This window comes from Bos mutus, chromosome 21 (assembly GCF_027580195.1).
Source record: "Bos mutus isolate GX-2022 chromosome 21, NWIPB_WYAK_1.1, whole genome shotgun sequence".
Lineage (NCBI taxonomy): Eukaryota > Metazoa > Chordata > Mammalia > Artiodactyla > Bovidae > Bos > Bos mutus.
Genome location: NC_091637.1, coordinates 48379681 through 48406711, shown reverse-complemented (window position 1 = coordinate 48406711; position 27031 = coordinate 48379681). Strand labels below are relative to the sequence as shown.

The following is a 27031-nucleotide window of genomic DNA, read 5'->3' as shown; positions in this document are numbered from 1 at the left end:
CTTTCAAATATACACACTAACTATACTCATTCCATACCTGATGGAGGAATCATCATCCTACGATCTTGTTCCCAGGGAGGTGAAAGGGAACCAGTGTCAGACGATGCTCTGTGAGGATCAGTTAACCTATCAGAATTTGATTCTCCTCTTTCATTGGTAATCGGATGGTCCAGAGGATTCCCTGGGCCTCTTGAGCCTAATTAAAGAAGAAAGGTACAACTGTTTTATCTAAAAAAGTATTATAAGATCTCTCATCAAATAAAATCCAGGCCTTTTTTTGAAAGGCAGAACAATCAGATTCCGACCAAGTTTTCCTAAGACACATTAGACTATAACTCTATCCCTACCAAAGCCATTTCTAAAACAAAAGGAAATATTTTGTCATATACATAAATACTTGCCTATAAAACTCATTCTTAAATGTTATTACTATCATTATTTACATATAAAGTCAGTGGTTAAACTGGAAATTATAAATACTAAGTCTGAAAAATAAAAGTAGAAAGTAAATAGCAAAGTAAAGGATTTCTATATCAGATGTAATAATTATGAGATTTTTGTTAATTAAACTAATATGCCAATAGTCAAAGGGTATGAGGCCTTTAAAACAGTCATCTTAGAGGCTATATACCTATTTTAATAATTCTGCAACTACTTAACGTATCTTTTAGAAATGTACTCATATTAACTTAAGAGCCACTCAAGAAATTGCATCTTACTGTTGTAGTAAGTAGAGGCATGACTCTTCATGACTTCTGCCTCAGAAATGATTTTAACCAGTCTGATTACAAAATTTATATATGTCACATAAATTTGGCTTTAAGTGGCTTCTAGCAATTTTTAAATATCAAGTTCACCTCCAAAGAGAGCTCACAACTCTGAAAGCAAGTCTAAAATAAAGAGTTTCAAAAGCAGCAGCACTGTTGAAATAAACACTCTGAACAAGGTAAACTCATTTGGATAAGAAAATCTGACACGCTGACATTTATAAAGAAAGGGAATCATTCCAAAGTTCCCTTCCTATGACCACAGAAAGAATGGTTCCTCAACTAATAACCCATATTCAATTAAAGTGAAAAACACAAATATAAAAAGTTTTAATATTAAATAACAAAATTAATTAATATTTTATCTGCCATTGAAGGGGGAATGAGGTCTCCTCAAAACTATATTGCCCAGAAAACAAAAGCTTATTTAACTTTTCAAAGAACAACTTTAAAAAAATTATTTTAATAGAAATCATTCTAAAATGCTCCCCACATTTCAGTACTTCCTCTAAGAGATAAAAGTAATATGACCTTTTCATGGTAACTTGTACCAATCAGTATAAGCATTCTTTTTTTTTTTAATTTTAGTAATTTTTAAAATTGTTCTATCTACTCTTGTTGGCAGGAAGCCAACTGACTTTTATGTCAGAAGGTCAACTTTTCCTCATTCCTTCTAGTTTGTTCATCCTTCTAATCAGTTCATCAGAAGGAAAAAAAGGTTGGGAAAGCAGAAAATTAAATCGGTGAAAAATGTGCAAGAGTCAACTAGGCTGCAGTTGTCTAGAGTGAAAAACGGATCTTTAAAAGAGACATTCAAAGCCTTTCTCCTGACTGCTTACTTCCAGAAGAAAAAGTACAGGCCAAGTGACTATTAGGTGAAAGACTGCCAACATGAACAGGCTAAAGGTCAAGGTTTTTCATTCAGTCCACAAGTTACATACAATTTACTCTAAAAAGACATTATTTTCCTTACTCTCAACCTTACTCAAACATGTATCTCATCCAAACTTTCAAAAAAAAAAGATAAGAGGAAGGAAAAGAAAGGTCATTCTTCTTTTGTGGGTCATAGAAACGTTCAGTTCAAAGCAACTCTTTTAAGACCGGCTGATAACTTACCTAAAACTTCTGTAGCTTTTCTAACAAACAGTAAAACACCCTTGCAAATGATCTAATCACATTGTATCTTGAAAGTTATTTAAAAAGAAAGGAAAGTAATTTAAATAGGAGAGGAGAAATCAAAGGTAATTTTTTACTGTTATTTCAAATATTCAATTAACTACAAGCAATCCTTGACTTATGTCATTCAACTTCTAGTGATTCACATTGGCAATTTAGCTAGTTTATACCCTTACTTATAGGGCCATTGTTTTTCAGACTGTTGGCTGCAACCCATTGTGGTGTATGAAGTTAATCTTAAGTAGTATTCTTTCTTAATGAAATGGAATAGAACTGAATAGAAGTTATCAGAAAGCATCAAAGATAGTAAGGGTAGTATTCATGTGACTGGCTTCGAGAACACTTATGTTCATGCGTAATATGACATGATATAAACACAAATTCAGGGCTAAAAACCTAAAGCTCTTGATTTTGGAATAAATATGTTTCAATTTTGCCACAACGCAAGGGAAAGTTTTAAAGTAACTTGACAAACAAAATATAGTTGAGAGACCAAAAGAGGAAAACTCCAGATCAAAAGAGGTATACAGGTAACATCAGTGCTGATGAGGTCACTGCAGAAAGATCAATAGCTAATGCTTGTGCTTGAATGGCTCTGGAAATTCTCAAAAACACATAAGCGGGTAACAAAGCACACAATCTTGGGTCAGTTTCTCAAAGTATTAACAAATGAGTTAGGGCTCTTTTAAGGTTCCCAACAAAACTATGCCTACAGGAGAGCACTTCTGAATTCCTTGTTTCTTAAAAAAAAAAAAAAAAATAGCTCTTTCACTTTCTGATTTTCTACAATAAAAAGATCATGATAATAAAGTAAAAAAAAGATTTTTTTTAAAGTCTGGATTCCAATAATGCTTAATTAAAATACAATTTTATGCTAGGTTATACTGTTACTGTATTTCATGCATACTTTTATAAAGTTATATATTATGTAGCAAAAGATACAGTTTTTAAAAAGATTTTAAAAGATGATATATCAAGTCCCTGACCAAAATGTAATCCATTAGAAATAGGTTTCTAAGGGAAAAATATATTCAAATTAGATGTCACAGAGTTCCTTTTCCAAACAAAAATTAACCTAGAGTAAGTGCAAGGAATGCCTGTATTTTTCAAAGGTCTACTTTAAAGATCATTTTAAAGATAAGTTGAGATGAAAATATAAAGTAAGGAAGAAATCTAGAGTAATAAAGATGTTTAAACAATATACCTCTTCCTCCTCCCCCTGGAAGCAAAGGTGAGAGTCTGAGTGGACCCTCCAACAAAGTTGGAGGGGAGAGAAAAGCTCTCATTTCAGGTGAAGGTCGACCCAATGGTGAGGGACCATATGGGGAATGCTCTGGAATAATTAAAACAGCATATTTAAATTCATAGTTTCAATTAACTACACTATAGATTAGAATCCTATCTCAGCAATTACCATCGGGTCATTCTATTGCCAATTTAAATTTAATCTCTGTCCTACATACTAAACGTGCCTTGGGTTTAGCTAATATGGGATAGAGCTATATATAGAACCATGTGTTTAAGTCTATCTACCAAATAGACACTTCAGTCAATAAAAACATTACTCTTTTGGTAACTAATACACTTGAATGATCATACACTAATAAGTAAAGGACACCATATTTTAGTTATAAGAGCATTTGAGAGGCATGAAGTTTGTTTGGTTTTGTTTTGTTGTGAATGGCAGTATGCTTCCAGATATTTCAGCTGGTGAGGGTCGTACCAATAGAAGGGCTCTGTTTAAATCAGGGCCAGATAGGGCATGTATTGGGCTGTGAATTACCCAAGTAAAGTTCAGATTTTCAAAAGCTGAAAAGCAAAAACACAAAATACTCTGAAGCATCAGAAATTACTTCTGATTTATCACCAGTGAAAACTCGGTTTTACACATCAAATAAACCACTTTATCTATTAACCATATGACCAAAAGTCTGATCATTTTACAAACTTCACCATTCTCAAATAATGGTTATACTTCCAAAGATCAAAAATCAACATTATCAAAAAACAAACAAACTTCAATGCCACCCAAAATAATACTTTTCAAAACATGCTAAACTTTATTATGTAGCTTATATAATATTCAAATGTAGTTACAACAAAAGATCAAAGCATTATTTACCCTGAGACATTTTTGCATTAGATTCAGATAAAAATTCTTTCTGTATAACTCCCTCAACTCCAGATTTTGTTCCTATTTGAAATTCATAACAATCTGCTATTTCTTAACGTAGAAATACTTAATGAAACTGGACTCTCAAAGTGATTTTTATAACTTTTCAACAGTTATTAAAAGAGGAGTCTACCTACACAAGATAGGTTTGTTTTTACTACCCTAGAAGCTTAATTCCAATTCAACCAAAATTATTTTGAAAAATGTAATAAACTATTTGGAATAGTATGAGATCATAAAGATGCTAACTCACTAATGAATGGACAGAAATATTAAATACATCTTCCAAATAACTGGTTCTTTTGGGGGTAATTAAAGCAATCAAAACTCAGATAATAAAGTTTTCCCACATTTTTAATGAATTTTACATCATTTAAAATCAGCTGTTTTAATTCTTATTTTTAAGATTCAAGCAAATTCCAAAGAATGGTTAATATATAAACAGTCACAATGCCATTCCATTTAAGCAATCTTTACCCATTCACTCTACAAAAAAACAATGAGTACCTTACTATGTACCAAGCACTTTGCTTCCCAAGGAGCTCAAGGTACTAAACATACATCATCCTACAAAATGCCACTGAGAAAGCCATTATTCACATTATTGCTAGAGAACAAAACTCAGAAACTTGGGAGACCACAAGAAAACTCGGATTAGAACCCTAACTACAAAATCTAAAAAATTCATAAGGAGTAGTGTTAATTCACACTAATATAAACGGTATGTACAAAATATAATAAAATAAGTATTTTTTTAATGAGGGGTTAAAAAAAAAAAAAACTACCTCTGCCAAATGCTGTATTTGGAACATCAAGTGCATAAGGATCTTTTTCTAAAAGTTCAATTTTAAACTCTGTTTCGGTTAATCTGCAAATAAAGAACAAACATTGCTAAGTTACTTATCTAAGACAGTAAGTAAATCACTCACATTTCAAGAAAAATGCCACTATTATAAACTACTTTTTATTATCTCAATATCTACATAAAAGAAACAGGTCCTGTAAAATTATTCTGACTGAAATACCTTTATATATCCTCCACTATTTATTTTAGGGTAACAGGTTCCTTTTGCCTCATGATAGTGGTTTTGTTGAGGTTTGAAATTGTTTTGATCTTTTTCAAAACTAGGCTACAAAGAATATCATATCACAGAATCCAACTTTTAGAAAGATCTTGAAGGGCCCTCCAAGGTCAATGAGTTCAAACCTATTATTTTACAACTAAGGAAAGTGAAGTTAGGAGTTCAAATGATTTATGCAAAATGAAAGTACCAGGGTTAAAACTCAGGGCTCACAGCTCTGAGTCATATAAGCTTTCCATTGTAGTGTTACCCATACGATTTCAATCATAACATAAAATTGGAATCTGATTAATTCATCCTATTTTATCCCTTTCCAAACTTTTTATCTGAAAAATATGACATTTTAAAAGAATCTGCTTTCTAGTTCTATACCATTAGATCTGAAATAAAACATTTAATCATATGGCTTTAATTTCTGAGTAGAAAAGACAAGAGACTAAAACTAACACTGGATAATGTTAATAGTACATTCTGTCAAGAAATTATAACACTATGGGAAGACTTTTACAGTCTTCACAGAAAACTATTTACTCTTCCCTTCAGTTGAACATTGTACTCTTTTATCCTTTCATTTTGTTATTGTAAAGCAATGCCATCCAATATAATAAGACCATGGAAAAAGAGAAATAATAAACATTCCATCCATTTATTCATTAAAGATGTTAATACTCTGTGAATTACCATGTCAAAGAGATTTATCCTTTCTATCTCCATCTCTTATAATCTCCTTCTACCCACCCTGGTTTAAACAAAAATTTTTTAAGTTATACTTTTTACAAAAAAATCTATGAAGTTTCTTTCTGTTACAGTAACCTCTAAGACAAGTGTTTCAAACAAAAAATCTAGTAAACTCTAATAGAACTAAGGTATAGTTTATTACTAGATATGTTGGGTCACTGAAAGTTTGTTTATCCTTATAAAAATATCAACTACTTAATAAAATAACAACTAAGAATAAAAGTCATAAGCAAAGTTTTTAAAGTATTCCTAGTAAGATACTTACTTTTGTCTGTTGTGAGCATTTTCTTTCCTTAAATCATTGAGGTTTCTTTCAGCAGTCCGAGCTGCCAACTTAAGAAAAATAATATAAGCATACATAAATATCTTAATAATTGCATACAAATATACAAAAATTGCATACAATCACTTAAGTATGTAAGTATGCATTTCAGTAAACTCAACGTAAAAAAATTAATTTAGAAAAATATATCAAAAAGGAATGAGTTTCATACAACCAGATAAGCCTAAGGCTGGAGTTTAATCATGTACTTGCCAAGAAATGCTTTCAGCTAGATGCAAAGTCAAGGATTAGAATTACTTGGCGTTGTAAATATCCAAATAACATGACAAGAGCCATGGAAGAGGACCCAAGCTTAGGAAGGGAGACTCAGAATTATTATTATGCGTTGGAAGCACTGGCAGTAGAACAAAGTAACTATCTCTGGAAAGAAATCACTGTAATTCTGTGAAACCATAAAGGTCTAAAACTGCTGGTAAAGGCTGTTTTTTTTAATGGCTGAATATAATCAAAGCATGCTGCATGTTTATTAAGTACACAGCACTGTAGAGATACATTCCTTAGTCTTTTACATTTACTTAGAGACACTTTCATTTAATAAAAATCAGAGTACCGACACATATGTTACAAGAAAAAAAAAGCTTATACCAAGAATATGCAGTAAACCCAAACAGCTGTGGGTAAAATTAAGCCTGCATAGAATACTACATCAGATCAGATCAGTCGCTCAGTCGTGTCCGACTCTTTGCGACCCCATGAATTGCAGCACGCCAGGCCTCCCTGTCTATACTACATGTTTCCCTGTTATTCTGTGGACTCTCCAGAGCAGAAGCAGCAGAGTGTGGAACATCACACCTGCCAGATTAATGCAGTTCACTAGAGCAAATGTGACAGTCACCAAAAGGTGACTCAGTCTATAATTTTGAACTGTACCTGAGAATTGACTTTAACTGGGCAAATATTCACCAAAAGTATAGCTTAACCACATGTTAGCACTCAGTACCAAAAAGATTCCAGGTGTAAATCTTTTTCCAAGTTACATAATCAATTTTGGTACTAACAAAAAAGAACACCACTGTAACAATTTTTGTTAACAAAATAACAATTCATTTAACTTTTAATGATGCAGAGCTAAAATCATTTCTAAATGTTTGCTAATATGTAACATATTTACTCTTAAACATATGGCACAAAAATGTGTAAAGTTAAGTCAAAAGTAAATTCTACTCTGATTATAGTATAGTATATATTAAAGATATACCTGCAACAAAGAAATATAAAAACAGACTGATGATAATGATTCACACTTGAAAATTTTACACCCAGAAGTTAGCAAAAACTGTAATTTTAGTAAATAACCAACCACATTGTATTCTAAAACATTTATATTCAGATATTGAACACTTATAATATGCAAAAAAGATTCTATTAGGAACAGGTGTTAAGAAGGAAAGAAAAACAGTCCCTATAAGCTTAAATCTGTGGTAAGAACAAATACAAATAACCACAGCACTTGCCACAGGATACAAAAAAAAAAAAAGTACTATGACAATTTAAAGGAAAATTAAATCTAACAGGATGGAGCAAAGAAATGCTCAACAGAAAAAGTAACATCTAAAATTAAGAAATTATTTATTATAGTAAAATAGTGGAAACAAACTAAAAGTTTATAAAATGAAAAACTTCATAAAAATATCTATGATATATTAAGAAAGGTTATAAAACATTAATATATGATCTTGTTTTTTTAAACATATATATGTGCTTTATGTCTCAATGTATCTATAAAAGCATGGAATAAATTAAAGTACTACTGCTGATTACTTCTTTGTACTTTTCTACATGGTATAAATTTTTGTTCAATGAGTATATATTATTTTTATAAAATATCTTTTTCGTTTGAGACATAAAGGGCATATTTTCTGCATGTTTTAATTTAAGGTCAATGTCATTATTTACTAAACAAGAATTTCAATGTATTGAAAAGAAAAAGTATAAGACTTGGAGTCTAAAAAACAAATCTATAAGACTTAGAATCTAAAAGGTCAATGTTTCAATCTCCAATCTTAACTCTCTAATCATGTGACCTAGGGCTGTTTCCTCATCAGGAAGACCTGAATTACAGTTATTGTGTGGACTGAATGAGTAATATATGTAAAATGCCTTAGAGTACAGTGCCTAGAATATATGCAATACTAATAAACATCAGTTCCTCTCCATCTTTAAAAAATAATTTTCATCTGAGCATTTAGAAAGGGATGAAGAAGACTAAATTCATTTCCAAGACCAGTGTATTATTTCAATAACAAATCTTCACTTGAACCCTCATTACAGAAGCATATAAAAGCTCAAAATTGGCAAGGATCCTGATATTCAACTTATTTAATTTCTTACTCTAAGCTGAAATCTCCATTCCAAGAAACATCCATGCCTAAAAATAAAAATATCTTCCAAGCTTCAGTTCAACAGTGATAATTTAACAGTTAACATTTACTGAATGCCTACTGTATGTCAGGTACTTGGCTATCAGAATTATCTTATTTAATGTCATCACAATAACTGTGAAATAGATACTAATATCTCTGTCTTTAGGTAAGGAATGGGTGGTAGGTGATAGAACCAGGATATCAACCAAAACAAGCTGACTCCAGACCCCATATTCACCTACTGTGCAAATCACTTCCCCTTGAAGACTTTGAGGGGCAAGTCTTTCAAAAGCCAGCTGTTAACGATAGTTCTTCATGTTAGAGACACCATCCTGATCATTACTCAAAATCTATATAGTTATCACTTCCTCATACAGTTCCTCCACAGCACTGACATGTCCTTTCTCATGATGGTCTTTTTTGTACTGTGTAACAAATAATTAAAAATCAGAGAATCAGATACCTGAATTATATTAATATAATTTTTAGAACTAGGACGGGCTTTAGATTATTATTTCAGCTAGTCCCATTGTTTTACAGATGAGTAAACAAGCCCATAGAATTTTAAAAATGTGTCCACAAGTAATTAGCTGGCAATCCACTGCTTGAAACAAGTCCATGAACGTTGCCTCACCTCCCCCAGAGTATAAGCCCCAAAGAGTAAAGCTTCTTGCAAGAAGTAAAACGCTAAAAGCAGAGAAGGAAAAATCAGATTTGTGAAGAACTGTATCAAAACAAAGTATTTAGTTCATAAGGGATATATTTCCACTACTGGTGAAATTAAAAGAAACTGATTTCTTTATACACTACCTTTTTTTCTCCGTTGTAAAAGTATACCTTTACACTGCTCATCTAAATTAGGAAAAAGAACAATTTGACAAAAAAGCCTAAGAAAATTTAATACTTACCCAATTATCATGTGCTTTTTTCTCATGAGAAATAATCTGAAAAAGAAAAGTCATTAAAATACTACTAATAACTGTTTTTTTCTGTAAAAAACATTCATAGCTACCACTATGATTTAATACAAAACTCATAAACTCAAAAATAACTCAATCATCTCTAAAAAGTCAGCAAATATTATTTTAAAGCAAATTTTCATATACATATGATCTACTCTATTATACTTCTAAAACAAAAACAAGTAAAGACAATTCAAATTTTTGTCTAGTACATTTCTGTTTTACACAATAATCAATTACAATAGGAGATACCAATTAAGAGACAACCAGCTAGACTGGTTATATATATATAGAGAGAGAGAGAGGCTCCTAATGCTGCTATATGTTTATTTATTTACACAACTCAAATTCCCAAATCAGCAGTAGTTCACATAGCAACTTTAAACAATGTCTCTTGTCCCAGAATCTTTGCTCCCTAGAAATGTTCTGCCACCACATGCAAAACCTCAAGAGACTAACTACACTCCTGCATCAAAACAGATGTGAATTCAAACAAATCACCACTGTTTGAAGTTACACACACACACACATACCTGTCCTTGATAAGAATGAATAGTTCTCTCCAACTCTTCTTCTAGATCTTTGGCTCGCTTTCTATAAAGAACAAACAATCATTCTACTCTTAACATAAACTAAGAAATGACAGAACACACTATCTCTACTGAAAATATTAATTAATTTAACACCTAGACTGCTTTGTTTCATGTCACGCTAGAATTCCACATGTTCATCACCTTTGTGGTGCTGGTTTAGTTGCAAGGTTCTAAAGCATATGTTTTTTCCTGATATAATTAGGTAAGCTTTAGGAATACTACTACTTGAGTTTACCTAAGATTTAGATGGAATATTGGCTCATTTTCATTTTTAAGAAGCATATTGGGAGATGTATTCAGATGTCTGTAGTCTTAATAGAACTCTAGGAAATTAAAGACCTGGGAGAAAGGAAATGCTATTACCTTTATACAACTAAAAAGACTTAAAGTTCATAAGACTATAAAAAGACTTTTTAAGACTAAAAACTTTTTTTGGATAAAATTCAAGCTTGCTCTTCCTAATGTAAAATGAAGTATCACAACTATTTGGAGTACTGCTGAATCTCGTCACTTATTTTCTCTAAGTTTTTATTATTTCTATTATTTTAGGATCGATTATTTCAGTAAGGATTGAGCTAAGGTAAAAACTAAATTTATGGTTTTATAAACACTTCTTCATAACTTTAATTAAGGCTTATTCTTCTTTTTGCAGCATACTTCTCAAATTGATTAATATTATATACATTCTTCCCCATGTGAACCAAAGAGGAAAGACCTTAAAATTAGTCACATTCATAAAGTTCTTAACTTTAACATAATATAGGATTGCCCATATTCAAATCCAACTAATCTAAGAGATTTTGAATTACATAGAGTAAAAGAAAAACTTTTTTCCTTTTTATATTTTCTGTATAATCGCATAAGAGCAAGACATCTAAATGAAAAATAATAAAATTATGGGGGATTTTTTTTTGAGTGCTCTGTTATTTTTTTTCTGCTTTGGGGCTTTTGTATGGATACCCTTCCTACCTCAAAAAGAAAGGGGTGAAATATATTCATACCTATAGGTCTCCAGCTCTTCAGCTGCATGGTTGATCTTTTCATCAGCTTTGGAAAGTTTCTCCTCTTTCTCTAACCGGTAATTTTCCTCCATTGTCAATTTCCTTAAAACAAAAAGGGTTTTATTTCTGTTATTGTATGTCATAAAATAATCAACGGTATACTTTTAATTATATCACAACTGGTGATTTATTCTACTGTTTCCCATAAAGCAACCTGCAAATATCAATAAAAACATCACATGTAAGAAAAAAACAAATGTACCTGAGTGTGGAATTTAATATTGTAGGCTCAAATTGTAAAGCACCTTATCCAATAAAGTACTACTAATACAGAAGCTTTAAGAGTTCATCATTATCATTTATATTTTTATCATTAAAGAAAAAATGTTTCAAAATCAAGTAACTTTCTTAAAAAAATAAATTGATGAAATGCAACCCAATCATAAATTAAGAACTTTGAATAATAACATGCTGCTGCTAAGTCGCTTCAGTCGTGTCCAACTCTTTGGGACCCCAGAGACGGCAGCCCATCAGGCTCCTCAGTCCCTGGGATTCTCCAGGCAAGAACACTGGAGTGGGTTGCCATTTCCTTCTCCAATGCGTGAAAGTGAAAAGTGAAAGTGAAGTCACTCAATCGTGTCCGACTCTTAGCGACCCCATGGACTGTAGCCCACCAGGCTCCTCCATCCATGGGATTTTCCAGGCAAGAATACTGGAGTGGGGTGCCAGTGAAAGTCGCTCAGTTATGTCCGACTCTGTGACCCTATGGACTATACAGTCCGTGGAATTCTCTAGGCCAAAATACTGGAGTGGGTAGCCTTTCCCTTCTCCAAGGGATCTTCCCAACCCAGGGATCAAACCCAAGTCTCCCACATTGCAGGTGGATTCTTTACCAGCTGAGCCACAAGTGCCTTCTCCACAAGGGAAGCCTAAATCATCACATAAGCTGAATGCAAAACATTTTTAAGCTATTTTATTTGCCACTCAATGGAGTGACAAACATAATTTATTACCTGTGAAGTATCATTTCATTTTCTTGATATAGTTCAGTCATTACTTTAAGTTTCTGCTGAAGTTTTTGAGTTTCATTTTCGAACTGTGTATTTTCTGACTGTAAAGATGCTTGTTCAGTCTGGAGATTTTTAATACACTCTACAGAAAAATGTTTTAAATCACAATTAAGGGAGCAAGTATTTTGAGCTACACATTAATATTTTATAAAAATAAAAATTACAAAAACTAATTATTAATAAACTAAATTCTTTCCAACAGAAAATCAATATTTTGTTAAGCCTAATACCTTTTAACATGTTAAAGAGCTATATAAATTATTATAATTTTTTATTATTTAAAGATTTCCTAAAAAAATTCTAAAACCTTCAGTACTCTTTAATTGTAGCATCTAATTTTCAGTCTAGGAGACAAAAGTCACTAAAATTCTCAAAGTTTGGTGATGAGGATTTTGAAGGCAAATACTTTAGCTTAATATTTTCTGTGAACCTCTCCCACATGATTAATAATGCATCTTTTTTTCCCTAGTAAAAAGTTTACCCATTAATACTTCTACCCAGCCTCTTTTTAAGCCAAAATTTTTATACATGTTAAAAATCAAGCCAGAAATTTGGATCTTCTGATAATGAATGCCCCAAAGTCCTGCTGGCTTACACCAGATAAAGACTGGAAAGGAAAATACCAATTTAGCTTTGTTTCAACCTAAAAGAATCACCAATGAAAATTAAAATAAACAATTCTAATTAATTATGATTATAAAATAATTAGTGGATGCACTAATTAGATAAATTATTTCTCTTTCAACATAACATAATTCAACTCCTCTAACACTAAGGTGACATCTCCCCCAAAAATGTGTATGAATCATGACCATACCACAAATCTTGAAACAAGGCAAAACTCACTCTGCCTAAACAGGACAATTCCAAAATCATACTAACAATCATTAGAATTTTATTGATTTATGTAATATTATATAATTATTCTAAAACATCTACTAATTAAATATACACACCAAAAAGATAGTTTAATACCTTAACATTAAATGATTAAATGTACAGGAAATTGTCCACTTCTGTCTTTCCAAGAAATTTTTAAATCTAGATCAGTAAAGTTTGTTGACCTTTGGCCTTAAGCCATTGCCATGTCATCTTAACAATTCTTAACAAGCCATTGTTAAGTCACTTAACTGACATGTTGGATATTACTTCTTTTAAAATTGGATCATCTCTATTTAGAAAAAAAATTAAACCAACACTTAAACCTTCATTATATTTTTTCACTTCTACATTAACTATTTTGTTTCAAATCCTCTGTATCTTAAAATACCACTGCAAATGATTACCAAAAACAGCAGGTCAGAGGAGAAACAATTCAGAAGAAAACCTTTCTGTTCTGAATAGAAGATCAATTATAGAAATTTATCTTTCATGACTCCCTAAAATAAGAAAGATTTGCAAGAAGGGACACAAAGTCTCCAAATACTAGTTTTAGAAAAATAGTAATTTGCCAAGATACCATATGAAGTGATGGGGTAACTGGTGAGCAAATCTGTTACTATCCTAGCACTTTCTACAGTTCCTCACTGAAAGCCTGTTAATGTACTAAAATAATGTACTAAAATACTACTTGAAAGTAGGCTCCATATCTTTTCCTCTTGTAAATCTCCCATGGCTTTTAGTACTATACATTAGCAAAACTTTAATATTAATGTTTTTCAAAATTCAAAAATAATCCAACTACCAGTACCATGTGAATAGGGCAACAATAATTTTTTAAATAATCTGTATCTTTGGTGGTTCAACCTTTTCAAAAAATGTCTTATTATAAACACAGTTTACTTATTTTAGAAATTTTTGAAAATATAGATAAGTAAAAAGAAAACAGAAATCTGTCCATGATCCCATATTCAAAGAGAAACATGGCTGACATTTGAGAATGTCCTTCTATCATTTTTTTTGCTAACAGTTATGCTGAATTTTTTTTTTTTTTTTTTACAAAATGGAATGTTACTTACATCAACTTTTAAAATTTTGGAACATAATAGTATTTGTTCACTTTAGGGAAAAAAACGCTATCAGCAAAATTAAAAAAAAATCTTTTCAATGAAAAACAAATCAGTTCTACAGGTCTAACATCATTCCCATATATGTTAATATACTATGCAAGGACATTAGAGGAAAAAACTGTACCATAAAAAGATCTATGAAATATAGAAGTACCACTATTAAAAATCAAATTTGCAATTAACAAAGATATTTTTAATTAAGTTTTAATTTGCTACTTTTAAACAACTAAAACCATACCAAATATTTGACACTGAAATTAAAAGTACAGCTTTACATAGTTTTTTTTAAAATAATGCCATTAATTTTATATAAATATGGAGGAAACGATATGGCTTTACCAACAATGAAAACTCAGACTAACTTTTCACAAATAACAAACAAAAGTAAAAGTAAAAAAATTCAAATTGTATCTCCCCATAATTGATTCAATTAATGTTCTATTCTCTATAAGGAGACATATTTATTTAGAAAAACTTTGTAAGTCTATAGATTATCTACCTGTAAGCTCTTCTTTTGTTTTATCAACTTCAGATAATTGAGTGTAAATTTGGTTTCTTTCTCCTTCTAGGGTTTTTAAAGAAGCTCTTAACTTCAAAGAATGGGAGAAGGAGAAGAAAAAAAGCAACATTAAACAATTATACCAAAACAAACAAAAATCTCAATATACCATCCTAATCCTTTGAAGCTCTTTTACACTCCAATGAAATTACTGCCCAGACTACACAAGCCAACAATGGAGTTTCTATCTTAGAAAGTTAGCAAAGTCATCAACACATGTAAATCTCAAAACAGGCATAAAGAAGTCAGTGATTAATGTTTGAACAGCAGCTGTTTGCTTTCAGCACATAAATTTTGATCAAAGCAACCTTCACACTACATTACTGAAACTTCACATTGATCAATAAAGATCAGGATACCACTACCAGGATGAAAGAGAACAGGGATAAACCACAAGAAAATGAATCTAGTACCTACTTCTCAAGATAAGATATGGGGCAGCAGAATATTAGAAAACACTGAGACCCGAGAGTGAAGAACATTCAAAGAGGAAAGTATGGGAAAATATGTAGTAAACATTAATACAGTCCTTATCCAAAGAAATGAGTGCACACCTTGAAAATTTTTATTACAATAAATTCTAAAAACTAACAATATGAATTTCTAGTTACCATAAAAAAAATTAAAAAGCAACTGAAGAAAATTCTGATCACTTCTAAAACTTCTATCACTTATATGGTAACTATAAAATGGACATTTAAAAGAGTTACTAGGATATATGGATTTAATCCATGCTTTATTTGTTTCTCTATATTCTTATGTAGTAATGCAAACCTTAGCAGCATGAATCAGTTTCTTCAAAGCTCCTTTTGGTTGATTATCTATAATGAAAAACAAAACCATAATAACTTGATAAAACAGTACAATGCCACAACAGACAGCCAAATGATTCTATTAGTTCACTTAACTAGAGCTTTATAATCCCTTGCTACAATAGAGAATTTAACGTAAGGCACAACGGCCTCAGACCTGCTCCCAGGAAGCTAAACAAAAAAAGCAATGGAATTATCATAGTATCACGTAACACGGTTCTTCACCACTAACTCCAAAAACAGAGTTAAAATAAGCATGTGGTAGTCACCTAAATCTAGCCCCCAGTTTCAATTATTCTTAGAATCCCTCATCAGACAAAATATGAGCAGAATTATATTCCAAATTAAAATAACATTAAATGTGAGTTTTCTCATTAGAAAAATAATTATTTCTTACAAGATAAAGCAGAAGTAAAAAAGTACAAACAGAACTATATGTCTTTACTTTGAAGTGTACTTTTCTTCCAAGACATTAATGTTATCATCAAAGAAAATCTTTTAAAAAATCACACCTTCTCCTTAACACATTTTTTACTGATATAGAAAATGGAGGGAGAGAAAAGAGAAAGGTTACAAAAGTCAGAGAAACTATCATTGGGGGAAACTCAATGAAGATACCTGAAACCTCTTTGTACTATTCTTACGATTTTCTGTGAGTCTATATATCAAAACAACATGTTCTTTTTTAAAGTCAAAAGAACTGATCTGAAAATACACTAAGTGGCTATAGGGAACCTAACTTTTGCTGAGTTTTCATACTGCAACCAGCAATGGCAATAGACTTTGGGATGGTCAAAATTAAAGTACTGTCAAGATATGAACCATCTAAAAAAATGTACCCTAAGGCATTCATTTATATAACACTCAATTTTCCAACTACTCACCCACCCATTTATCAGCTTACAGTACAGGGGAAAACAGGCATGGAAAGAATTATGATGCAATATGAAGACTGCTGTGGTCGTGGTGGTCTAGTCGCTATTTCATATTCGACTTGTGCGACCCCTTGGACTGTAGCCCGCCAGGCTCCTCTGTCCGTGGGATTTCCCAGGCAAGAATACTGGAGTGGGTTGCCATTTCCTTCTCCAGGGGATCTTCCTGACCCAGGGATCAAACATGCATCTCCTGCATTGCAGGTGGTCCCCACATTGCAGGTGGATTCTTTACCACTGAGCCACCAGGGAAGCCAAAGACTGCTATAATGTACAACACATAAAAAGAACAGAGATGAGGAAGGCTGAAAGTCTATCTGAGGCGCTAAAGAAAGATTTACTGAAATGGAGCTAGCCTAGCTGAAACAGCTGAAGCTGATAGTGAGAGAGGAAAAGAATATTACACAAGTATATAAGGAGTCTTATAATAGCACATGGGGAACTAAAAGGACATACAAGAGCCAGCCATCATTTTCAGTAACAGATGATGTTATGACTTAATACCTAGGTGCGCATCATTTTCTGAATCACTCTTCATTTCCCATTCCAAGTTATCATCATCTGCAATTTCTTCACCAAGTACAGCAGTCCAGTCTTTCATCTTTCGTAAGCGCTCTGTCAGAGACTTGACGTTTACCAAAGAGGGGAAAAAAAGAGGGTAATGTCTTATGCTGGCTTTACAACCTCTGAATGCATAACTGTAGTCTAAAAATCAACCCACATGGATAAAAAGTACATGAGCTCTCACTCTCTACCCAGCATAAAATATGTAAATACCCTCAAAAACTAACATTTATTTACTATTAAGGTCTACAAGTTAAAAAATAACAACTGGTTACTCTTAATCAAATATGAAAAGTGAAAACTGAAAAGTGGCAGTCGCTCAGTCAGGCCCGACTCTTCATGACCCCATGGACTGCAATTCCCCAGGCAACAATACTGGAGCGGGTAGCCATTCGTTTCTCTAGTGATCTTCCAACTCAGGCACGGAACCCAGGTCTCCTGCGTTGCAGGTGGATTCCTTACCGTCTGAGCTATGAAGGAAGCCCAAATCAAATAAACAGAATACGTAGTAATGGCCCATTTTTACACGACTACACAGTAACAAAACATTTCTTACATGGTATCTCTCATTTGCCACAATAAGAGTAGTCACAAACATGAGAAGAAATTTTGTGTGAAGTTAAACAAATCCCCAAGTGATATATGAAAAAAGAGACTTTACAGATTCAATCTATTCAAGTAAACAACTAGCTAAGGAGATCAACTGACACAACTGACAAAAAGAAAAAGAAATTGTAAAAGAGAATCTGAGTTGGAACATTAGAGGTTTTGCTACAGTACTTTTTGACTTTTCTTAAAGAGGCTCCCCTGTCCATGGCATTCTCTAGGCAAGAATCCTGGAATGGGTTGCCATGCCTGCTCCAGGGAACTGTCCCAACCCAGGGATCGAGCCTAGGTCTCCTGCACTGGCAGGTGGGTTCTTTACTGTTGAGACACTGAGGAAGCCCCAGAAACATCCTTAGCAGTGAAGTAAGCTGTGTAAATGTATAGCTTTCAAGGTGACATCATCCACTTCACTGTGCAGGTTACAGAATGTTAGTTGTACATCTTATTAGTTAATATTAGTTAACATAATAAACAGATACTTGAGTATCTGTTTGCTGCTTAAAAACATAAGATTTAAAAGTGTAGGCAGGAAAAACTGGTAGAAGGGAGAGATAAGAAGTAGGAAAAACATCAATAAATCTTAACAGTAATACCAATTATCTTATTCCTAATGGAGTTAAAGTGCAATTAGATTTACTTAAAATATTCATCTCTGTGAAAGTACATATACCAGTTAATCTAGGCATTAAAGATATTCATATTTATATTCAATGCATATAACTTCATTTGTCCAATTTATAAAATTCTTTCCAATTCTTCTCATTAACAAAAAAAGATGGCAATCTTAAGATAAAAGCCAAAATCCAAAATCCTTTGTCTTTCTTCATTAAATATCTAGGCTAAAATAGAAGAGAGAAGAAAAAAGGACACAGAGAATATATATGTGTGTGTGTGTGTGTGTGTGTGTGTGTGTGTGTGTGTGTGTATACATACATACTACAAATCTACAAGTTTTCAAAGAACATTTTGCAACATGAATAAAAACACAGTACAACTAGTAATGTTTGCCAAAATGTACATCTCCTCAAAATAAAAGCTGCTAAAGCAAAATTTCTTATATTTCACAATTAGTATAAAGTTCTAGCTTAACTCAGTCATTAAACTAGCCGGGCTGTTTACCTTAATCTGATTTTCTTTATCACACAGAACTTGTTCGACATGTACTTTGGAGTCTTCAAATGTTATTTTCTGTTTATTAAGCTCATTCACTTGTTCTCTCCATTCTTCAGCTTCTTGTAAAAGCTAAAATTTAAACCCCAAAGAGAAAGAAAAGCAACTCTTATTATCTCATCATATTTATGTGCAGGTACACTTATTCATGGGCTTCTCTTGTGGCTCAGCTGGTAAAGAATCCACCTGCAAAGTGGGAGACCTGGGTTCCATCCCTGGGTTGGGAAGATCCCCTGGAGAAGGGAAAGGCTACCCACTCCAGTATTCTGGCCTGGAGAATTCCATGGACTGTATAGTCCATGGGGTCACAAAGGGTCGGACACAACTAAGCCACTTTCACTTTTCACTTTCACACTTATGTATGTAAGGTATATCATTAAAAGAACCTCACAAAAGGAAGAAGTAACTCATTACTGTATCAAACTCAGGTGTGGATGCACTTATTTATATTACCTAGGTGCACGACTAATAAATAGGCTTCCCTGGTGGCTCAGTGGTAAAGAATCTGCCTGCCAGTGAAGGAGACCTGGGTTTGATCCCTGGGTTGGCTCCAGTATTCTTGCCTGGGAAATCCCATGGACAGAAGAGCCTAGTGGGCTACAGTCCATGGAGTTGCAAAGAGTCCAACACAACTTAGCAACTGAGCACACATGCACCACTAATAAATATTATACAACACAGTGTGTTGCTAAGAAGGGCGAGAAAAAATGAGGTGACGGGGAAGAAGGAGTGTAATGAAGAAAGAAGGGAAGGGAGGAAGGGCTCCTTTTTTCAAAGAACTTTTAAAACATGGGTTTTAAAGTAAAACAACAGACTAACATTCTTCAACTACTTACATGATAAATTTATATCAAATTAAAAGCTTTCTGAGACAAACACACTTGTTAGATTTGACCATTTCTTGCCATTCTTTATATCCCATATAACATGCCATACCTCATTTATATTAAAGTTTATTTTTTAATCATGTGTCGTTTTGTGGCTAACTAAACTTCAGAAATACCCTTAATCTAGAATAGATCAAATTCTGCATAAACAATCTTTTACTGTATAGACTTTTACAGAGGAGAACTTTCTCAACATAAATAAAAGGTAAAGACTGTCATAAAAGATAAACTTAATTATATAATGCTTATTTTAAAGTTGTGCAAATCAAAAAATAACAGAAATAAAATTTAAAATTTAAAAACAAGCAAGTAACTAGAAAGAAATCTTTATATATATCACAGGGTTAATAACTGTAATATGCAAAAAGCTTTTAGAAGTCAATAAGAAAAAAAGGTCCCTCCCAAAAAATACAATCAGCAAGTGATTTACAAAAGAATCAGCCCATATATATATATATACACATGGAAAAAAAGGCCAATTTTATTTAAATTTAAAACTCTATTCTATTAAATAGTAATTACTGGGTTTCCCTGCAAAATTAAGGTTTCATCAGCATATTCCCTAGCACACAAAAAAACTAGTCCTTCTCCATGTATGTTAGTAAAGTAAGATAATTTTGACAGATTAAAAATAAATAAGAATTTAAGAATAAAACTTGGATTTGGTGACTGGCTGATCTTTAGTGAGTTACTAAGGAGACTGCATACATAGCAAGCAGTCTTACAAGGTTAAAGAAGGAATGTGTTAGAACATGGAGTCAGTGCATACAGAATAGTTTATTTCAAAAACTCTGATGACCAAAAGGAGTTAGAGTAAAGCAGCTATAAAGAGTAAGACAATCTAGATGAAATATTTTCAATGTACAGAAGGTCACTTTTGACTATATTGATAACACAGCAAAATTAACACAGGATGTATTGATACCAGCCACTTTCACCTGAAATCTACTAAGATGACAGTAAAAAGGTTTAAGGGGGAAAAAAAGCATAAACCCACAAGGAAAGAGACAAAATGTGATGAAGAAAAAGATAGTTCCAGAAGTGGAAAGTGATGGAAGCATGGTAAAAGACCAGACAATTGAAATCTAAGGCAGAAGATGGTAGAGTCTAAAAGTAGTGTTGACTTGATACAAACCAGGAAGGCTCATGATTTGGAGGTACAAGTACTAGTTTGTAAGTGGAATGAAAAGAGAAGGACTACTCAAAAGTCTGTATGAAAACTAGTTAGAGAAAAGCCCATGTTCTCCCCACACATACATATACAAACACTCTAATTCTCAGTCCATCCCTCTCTCCCTCTGTCTTTTACATGCACAAACACATGCATGTGCACACACGCTTACACACACATACACACACATCTGGCAAAAGCCTGGAAGGTTATTCTCTAGCTAGAATCTGAAATCTGGGACACCTGACCCAGGTAAAGGTGTGAGTAATAAGCTGTAAACATAAAAGCATTAAGCGAAAACTGACTTATTGAATAGTGAGATACCAGCCCTCCTTACCTCAATGTTCACAAACAACCCTATACCTACCAAACGGGAACTGTGGAGGATTCATCCCTGTGGAAAATGGTATTTGAAAACCAACAACTGGGGACCCTCCAATGAAATACCCTAGCCAGATTACTGTGTAGAAAGGCCCGTAAGAAACACACACAGGGCTTCCAACTAGATTTGGAGAGCCCTGCTATTAAACAGACACCCATGAATCACCAAACATCTGAAAAAAGAAACCCTTAGACAAAAGACATAGACTAAAACAGAACACAAAGGAACTTGAAGGAAACAAGGCAACTCAGGAAAAAAAAAAATCAAAAAAGAGTAGGGAAGAAAAACATGACATCCTCAGCAAAGTAAGACACTGCATCCATGAAATCAGTAAAAAGCATAAGCAAAACAACAAACAATTCTCACAAGCAAAAAATATCAGAGAATAAGTGAACAAAAGTTTCATAGTCATAAAGAAACCAAAAAAGACATTTTCAAATAATTTCATACATCATACAAAATACACCCCAAAATGAATAAAATAATTCAAGTAAATTTCCCAGAACTGAATCAAGAGCAAGAGTTTCCAGACAGAGTGTAACCAACAAATATATGGAAAAAGACCCACACTAAGCCATATCATTGTGAAATTTCAGAGAACTGGAAATAATGAACAATACTAAAATTTTCCACAGGGGAAAAGAATAGGTAACAAAAAATGTTCAGTAATCCAAACAGCATGTGACTTCTCACAAGTAAGTCTGGAAAATGAAGACAATAGAGTAATAATGTCAAAATTTCAAGAAAAAAAAAAATGCAACCCAGAAGATATCCAACCGAGAAGAAGACATTCTAAGTCATGAAACTTCTTAAAAAGTTTCCTCCTATGCTTTTTCTCAGGAAGATAATCAAGGGAATTTACCACATAAAGCACACACATGACATGGGAAATAGAATATCCAACACAGAAAAAAAAAACAAGTCAAAGGATAGGGGTGAAGTGAAATCTCAGAACGGCAGAAATACAACAGACCTGGAGAACAAGTTCCTACTGAACTAGGAGGACGGAAGACCCCAGAAAGTACTGCTTCAAGGAAAAAATAAAATTAGATTAACCAAAGCCTTTGCACACATCAACAAAATATTTACATAATCTCTAAAAGAGACATTTATGATTGAAATACAGATAAATTACAGATACGTCTAAAAGAAACAAGACAATTATTAACTCTATGGCAAATAAAAAGTTGAGTGAAACAAAATACGTAATCAGAGCACATCATGTGACTCAGCTGTGAACAATGTTTAGAAAATTATAAATAATGTTATCATTAAAAAAATCTCCCACTGAAAAATTCTAACTGTATTGGGAGAATAGTTTGAGAGGAAATATGTTTGGGTATGTGGCAGTGTCTACATATGTGAGGAGGAAGAAGATAAAAGTTAAATCCTTACTATATCTGCCACCATAGCCGCTTCTGTCTTTAGGCCCCTAGCTGCAATAGCTCTCATGGTATTCTCTGCTCTCCTACAATCTGGCTTTGAAGATTTGTGCTAAACGCTATTTGCTATTATTATCAAAATGGTGAGTGTCCAGGCTTACTTTCACTCCTGGGGGAATAGGGTTCCAGGAATATAGACCTTTGTATCCTTTACAAAAGAGACACCATAGGGTACATAAGAGATTGCCCTGCTCTTGTGGTCTCCAGAAATAGCCCACTTTTGCCCCTAGCATGAGTCAGTCATGAGTATGCCCAGAATATTTATAATCATATACTCACAAGTTGAGGAGTCCCTTTACAGTACAAACCTGTTTCTGGCTTTCTTGAAGCTGAGAATTTTCACTCAGAGCATCTTTTATAGCTATCTTAAGTCGTTCTTCATTCATCTGAAATATTTTGAAGGTTGTTTTGGCCTAAGTAGAATACAACATAGTGAGATTACAAGAATTAGTTTAATAGCCCTTTTTTATACACACTCCTTGAAACACGGAATTAAAGTTAAAAACACGCCAATATTAATAGGAGAGGCAGCATGCTATAGCAGAAAAAAGGCTGGCTTAACTCATGGTCTAGTCACTCAAGGTCTAGGTGCTCTGCCACTAACTTGCCACATGACTTTGGACACGTGATTCAACCCCTCATAACCTTCTATGTACACTACCTGGAAACTTTAATTAACTTTCTATTGTCTCTCTTCAGTTCAGTTCAGTTCAGTCACTCAGTCGTGTCTGACTCTTTGCGACCCCATGAATCACAGCACGCCAGGCCTCCCTGTCCATCACCAACTCCCGGAGTTCACTCAGACTCATGTCCATCGAGTCAGTGATGCCATCCAGCCATCTCATCCTCTGTCGTCCCCTTCTCCTCTTGGCCCCAATCCCTCCCAGCATCAGAGTCTTTTCCAATGAGTCAACTCTTCGCATGAGGTGGCCTAAGTACTGGAATTTCACCTTTAGCATCATTCCTTCCAAAGAAATCCCAGGGCTGATATCCTTCAGAATGGACTGGTTGGATCTCCTTAAAATCCACAGAAGCCTTTCTGTCCATTTTGTCTACTAATATTAAGTGCCAATCACCTTCAACAGTGAACCGTATATACAGCTATAGCTCAATAAATATTATTCAATGAAAAAAATGAACTTTCCTCAGATGCTCTATATTTTACAACTGTACCTAGGGCTTCCCTGGTGGCTCAGTGGTAAAGAAACTGCCTGTCAATGCAAGAGACACAGGTTTAATTCCATGTGTCAAGGAGCACCTAAGCCCGTTTGCTACAACTATTGAGCCTATACTCTAGAGGCTAAGAGCCACAACTACTGAGTCCACGTACGGCAACTACTGAACCTCATACACCCAGAACCTGTGCTCTGCAGCAAGAGGAGCCACTGCACTGAGAGGCCCTTGCACAGCTACTAGAGAATTAGCCCCCACTGTCCACATCTAGAGAAAAAGCCCGCACAGCAACAAACACACAGCACAGCCAAAAATAAATTTAAAAAAAATTTTAACTACTTTTTAAAGTAGTTTAAAAATAAACTAAATTTTATTTAAAATTTTATTTAAATTTTATCTTAAAATAAACTAAATTTTTAAAATACTGTATCTACATCACCAGATGGTCAACACCGAAATCAGACTGATTATATTCTTTGCAGCCAAAGATGGAGAAACTCTATACAGTCAGCAAAAACAAGACCAGGAGCTGACTGTGGCTCAGACCATGAACTCCTTATTACCAAATTCAGACTTAAATTGAAGAAAGTAGGGAAAACCACTAGACCATTCAGGTATGACCTAAATCAAATCCCTTATGATTATACAGTGGAAGTGAGAAATACATTTAAAGGCCTAGATCTGATAGATAGAGTGCCTGATGAACTATGGAATGAGGTTTGTGACACTGTACAGGAGACAGGGATCAAGACCATCCTCATGGAAAAGAAATGTAAAAAAGCAAAATGGCTGTCTGGGGAGGCCTTACAAATAGCCATGAAAAGAAGAGAAGCGAAAAGCAAAGGAGAAAAGGAAAGATATAAACATCTGAATGCAGAGTTCCAAAGAATAGCAAGAAGAGATAAGAAAGCCTTCCTCAGCGATCAATGCAAAGAAATAGAGGAAAACAACAGAACGGGAAAGACTAGGGATCTCTTCAAGAAAATCAGAGATACCAAAGGAACATTTCATGCAAAGATGGGCTTGATAAAGGACAGAAACGGTATGGTCCTAACAGAAGCAGAAGATATTAAGAAGAGATGGCAAGAACACAGAAGAACTGTACAAAAAAGATCTTCACAATCCAGATAATCACGATGGTGTGATCACTGACTTAGAGGCACACATCCTGGAATGTGAAGTCAAGTGGGCCTTAGAAAGCATCACTACGAACAAAGCTAGTGGAGGTGATGGAATTCCAGTTGAGCTATTCCAAATCCTGAAAGATGATACTGTGAAAGTGCTGCACTCAGTATGCCAGCAAATTTGGAAAACTCAGCAGTGGCCACAGGACTAGAAAAGGTCAGTTTTCATTCCAATCCCAAAGAAAGGCAATGCCAAAGAATGTTCAAACTACCGCACAATTGCACTCATCTCACACGCTAGTAAAGTAATGCTCAAAATTCTCCAAGCCAGGCTTCAGCAATATGTGAACCATGAACTTCCTGATGTTCAAGCTGGTTTTAGAAAAGGCAGAGGAACCAGAGACCAAATTGCCAACATCCTCTGGATCATGGAAAAAGCAAGAGAGTTCCAGAAAAGCATCTATTTCTGTTTTATTGACTATGCCAAAGCCTTTGTGTAGATCACAATAAACTGTGGAAAATTCTGAAAGAGATGGGAATACCAGACCACCTGATCTGCTTCTTGAGAAATTTGTATGCAGGTCAGGAAGCAACAGTTAGAACTGGATATGGAACAACAGACTGGTTCCAAATAGGAAAAGGAGTTCGTCAAGCTGTATATTGTCACTCTGTTTATTTAACTTATATGCAGAGTACATCATGAGAAACGCTGGACTGGAAGAAACACAAGCTGGAATCAAGATTGCCGGGAGAAATCTCAATAACCTCAGATATGCAGATGACACCACCCTTATGGCAGAAAGTGAAGAGGAACTAAAAAGCCTCTTGATGAAAGTGAAAGAGGAGAGTGAAAAAGTTGGCTTAAAGCTCAACATTCAGAAAACTAAGATCACGGCATCCGATCCCATCACTTCATGGGAAATAGATGGGGAAACAGTGGACACAGTGTCAGACTTTAATTTTCTGGGCTCCAAAATCACTACAGATGGTGACTGCAGCCATGAAATTAAAAGGTGCTTACTCCTTGGAAGGAAAGTTATGACCAACCTAGATAGCATATTGAAAAGTAGAGACATTACTTTGCCAACAAAGGTTCGTCTAGTCAAGGCTATGGTTTTTCCTGTGGTCATGTATGGATGTAAGAGTTGGACTGTGAAGAAGGCTGAGCGCCAAAGAATTGATGCTTTTGAACTGTGGTGTTGGAGAAGACTCTTGAGAGTCCCTTGGACTGCAAGGAGATCCAACCAGTCCATTCTGAAGGAGATCAGCCCTGGGATTTCTTTGGAAGGAATGATGCTAAAGCTGAAACTCCAGTACTTTGGCCACCTCATGCGAAGAGTTGACTCATTGGGAAAGACTCTGATGCTGGGAGGGATTGGGGGCAAGAGGAGAAGGGGACGACAGAGGATGAGATGGCTGGATGGCATCACTGACTCGATGGACGTGAGTCTAAGTGAACTCTGGGAGATGGTGATGGACAGGGGGGCCTGGCATGCTGTGATTCATGGGGTCGCAAAGAGTCGGACACAACGGAGCAACTGATCTGATCTGATCTAAATTCTAATATTTAATTCTTTAATTATAAAAGTAATAGCAAAATGTAAATGATTTTTAAAGCAATAGCCCTATTAAAACAACTCAACTTACTTCAGCTACTTGTGATTTGAGGGACTTGGATTCATCTTCTAGGGACTGGATCCTTTTTGAAATCTCTGACATCTAAAAAGACAGTATCAATCAACAAGTATTTACTGAACTCCTCCAGTTTTCAAGATGCCATTTCTATCAAGTATATTATTAACCTAACACTTTTGCTCCAAAAGTGAGGATTCAGATTAAGAAAACTTCACAGCTATATGCTTAAAGGGATTTTATATAAAAGTCATATAACAGTATTTCAACTCATCTTTAATATTTCTTAACATTTAAGTT

General features: G+C 34.0%; 1 protein-coding gene across 15 annotated transcripts in view; it reads right to left on the bottom strand.

Annotated features, from left to right (window-relative positions):
- The window catches only part of MIA2 (MIA SH3 domain ER export factor 2), a 96834-nt gene that overhangs the window by 17408 nt on the left and 52395 nt on the right, over nt 1-27031 (bottom strand). For 11 of the 15 annotated variants that reach the window (XM_070358772.1, XM_070358774.1, XM_070358770.1 and 8 more), the window contains 14 exons: nt 26747-26818; nt 23111-23215; nt 18870-18992; nt 17085-17205; nt 15611-15657; nt 14777-14867; nt 12212-12350; nt 11199-11300; nt 10138-10198; nt 9551-9586; nt 6202-6269; nt 4902-4984; nt 3148-3276; nt 38-196 (listed from right to left, as the gene is read on the bottom strand). In XM_070358772.1, the coding sequence (XP_070214873.1) occupies nt 38-196; nt 3148-3276; nt 4902-4984; nt 6202-6269; nt 9551-9586; nt 10138-10198; nt 11199-11300; nt 12212-12350; nt 14777-14867; nt 15611-15657; nt 17085-17205; nt 18870-18992; nt 23111-23215; nt 26747-26818 (1336 nt within the window). The remainder of the gene's footprint in view (nt 1-37; nt 197-3147; nt 3277-4901; nt 4985-6201; nt 6270-9550; nt 9587-10137; nt 10199-11198; nt 11301-12211; nt 12351-14776; nt 14868-15610; nt 15658-17084; nt 17206-18869; nt 18993-23110; nt 23216-26746; nt 26819-27031) is intronic. The other 4 variants (XM_070358773.1, XM_070358776.1, XM_070358782.1 and 1 more) reach the window with 1 other exon arrangement.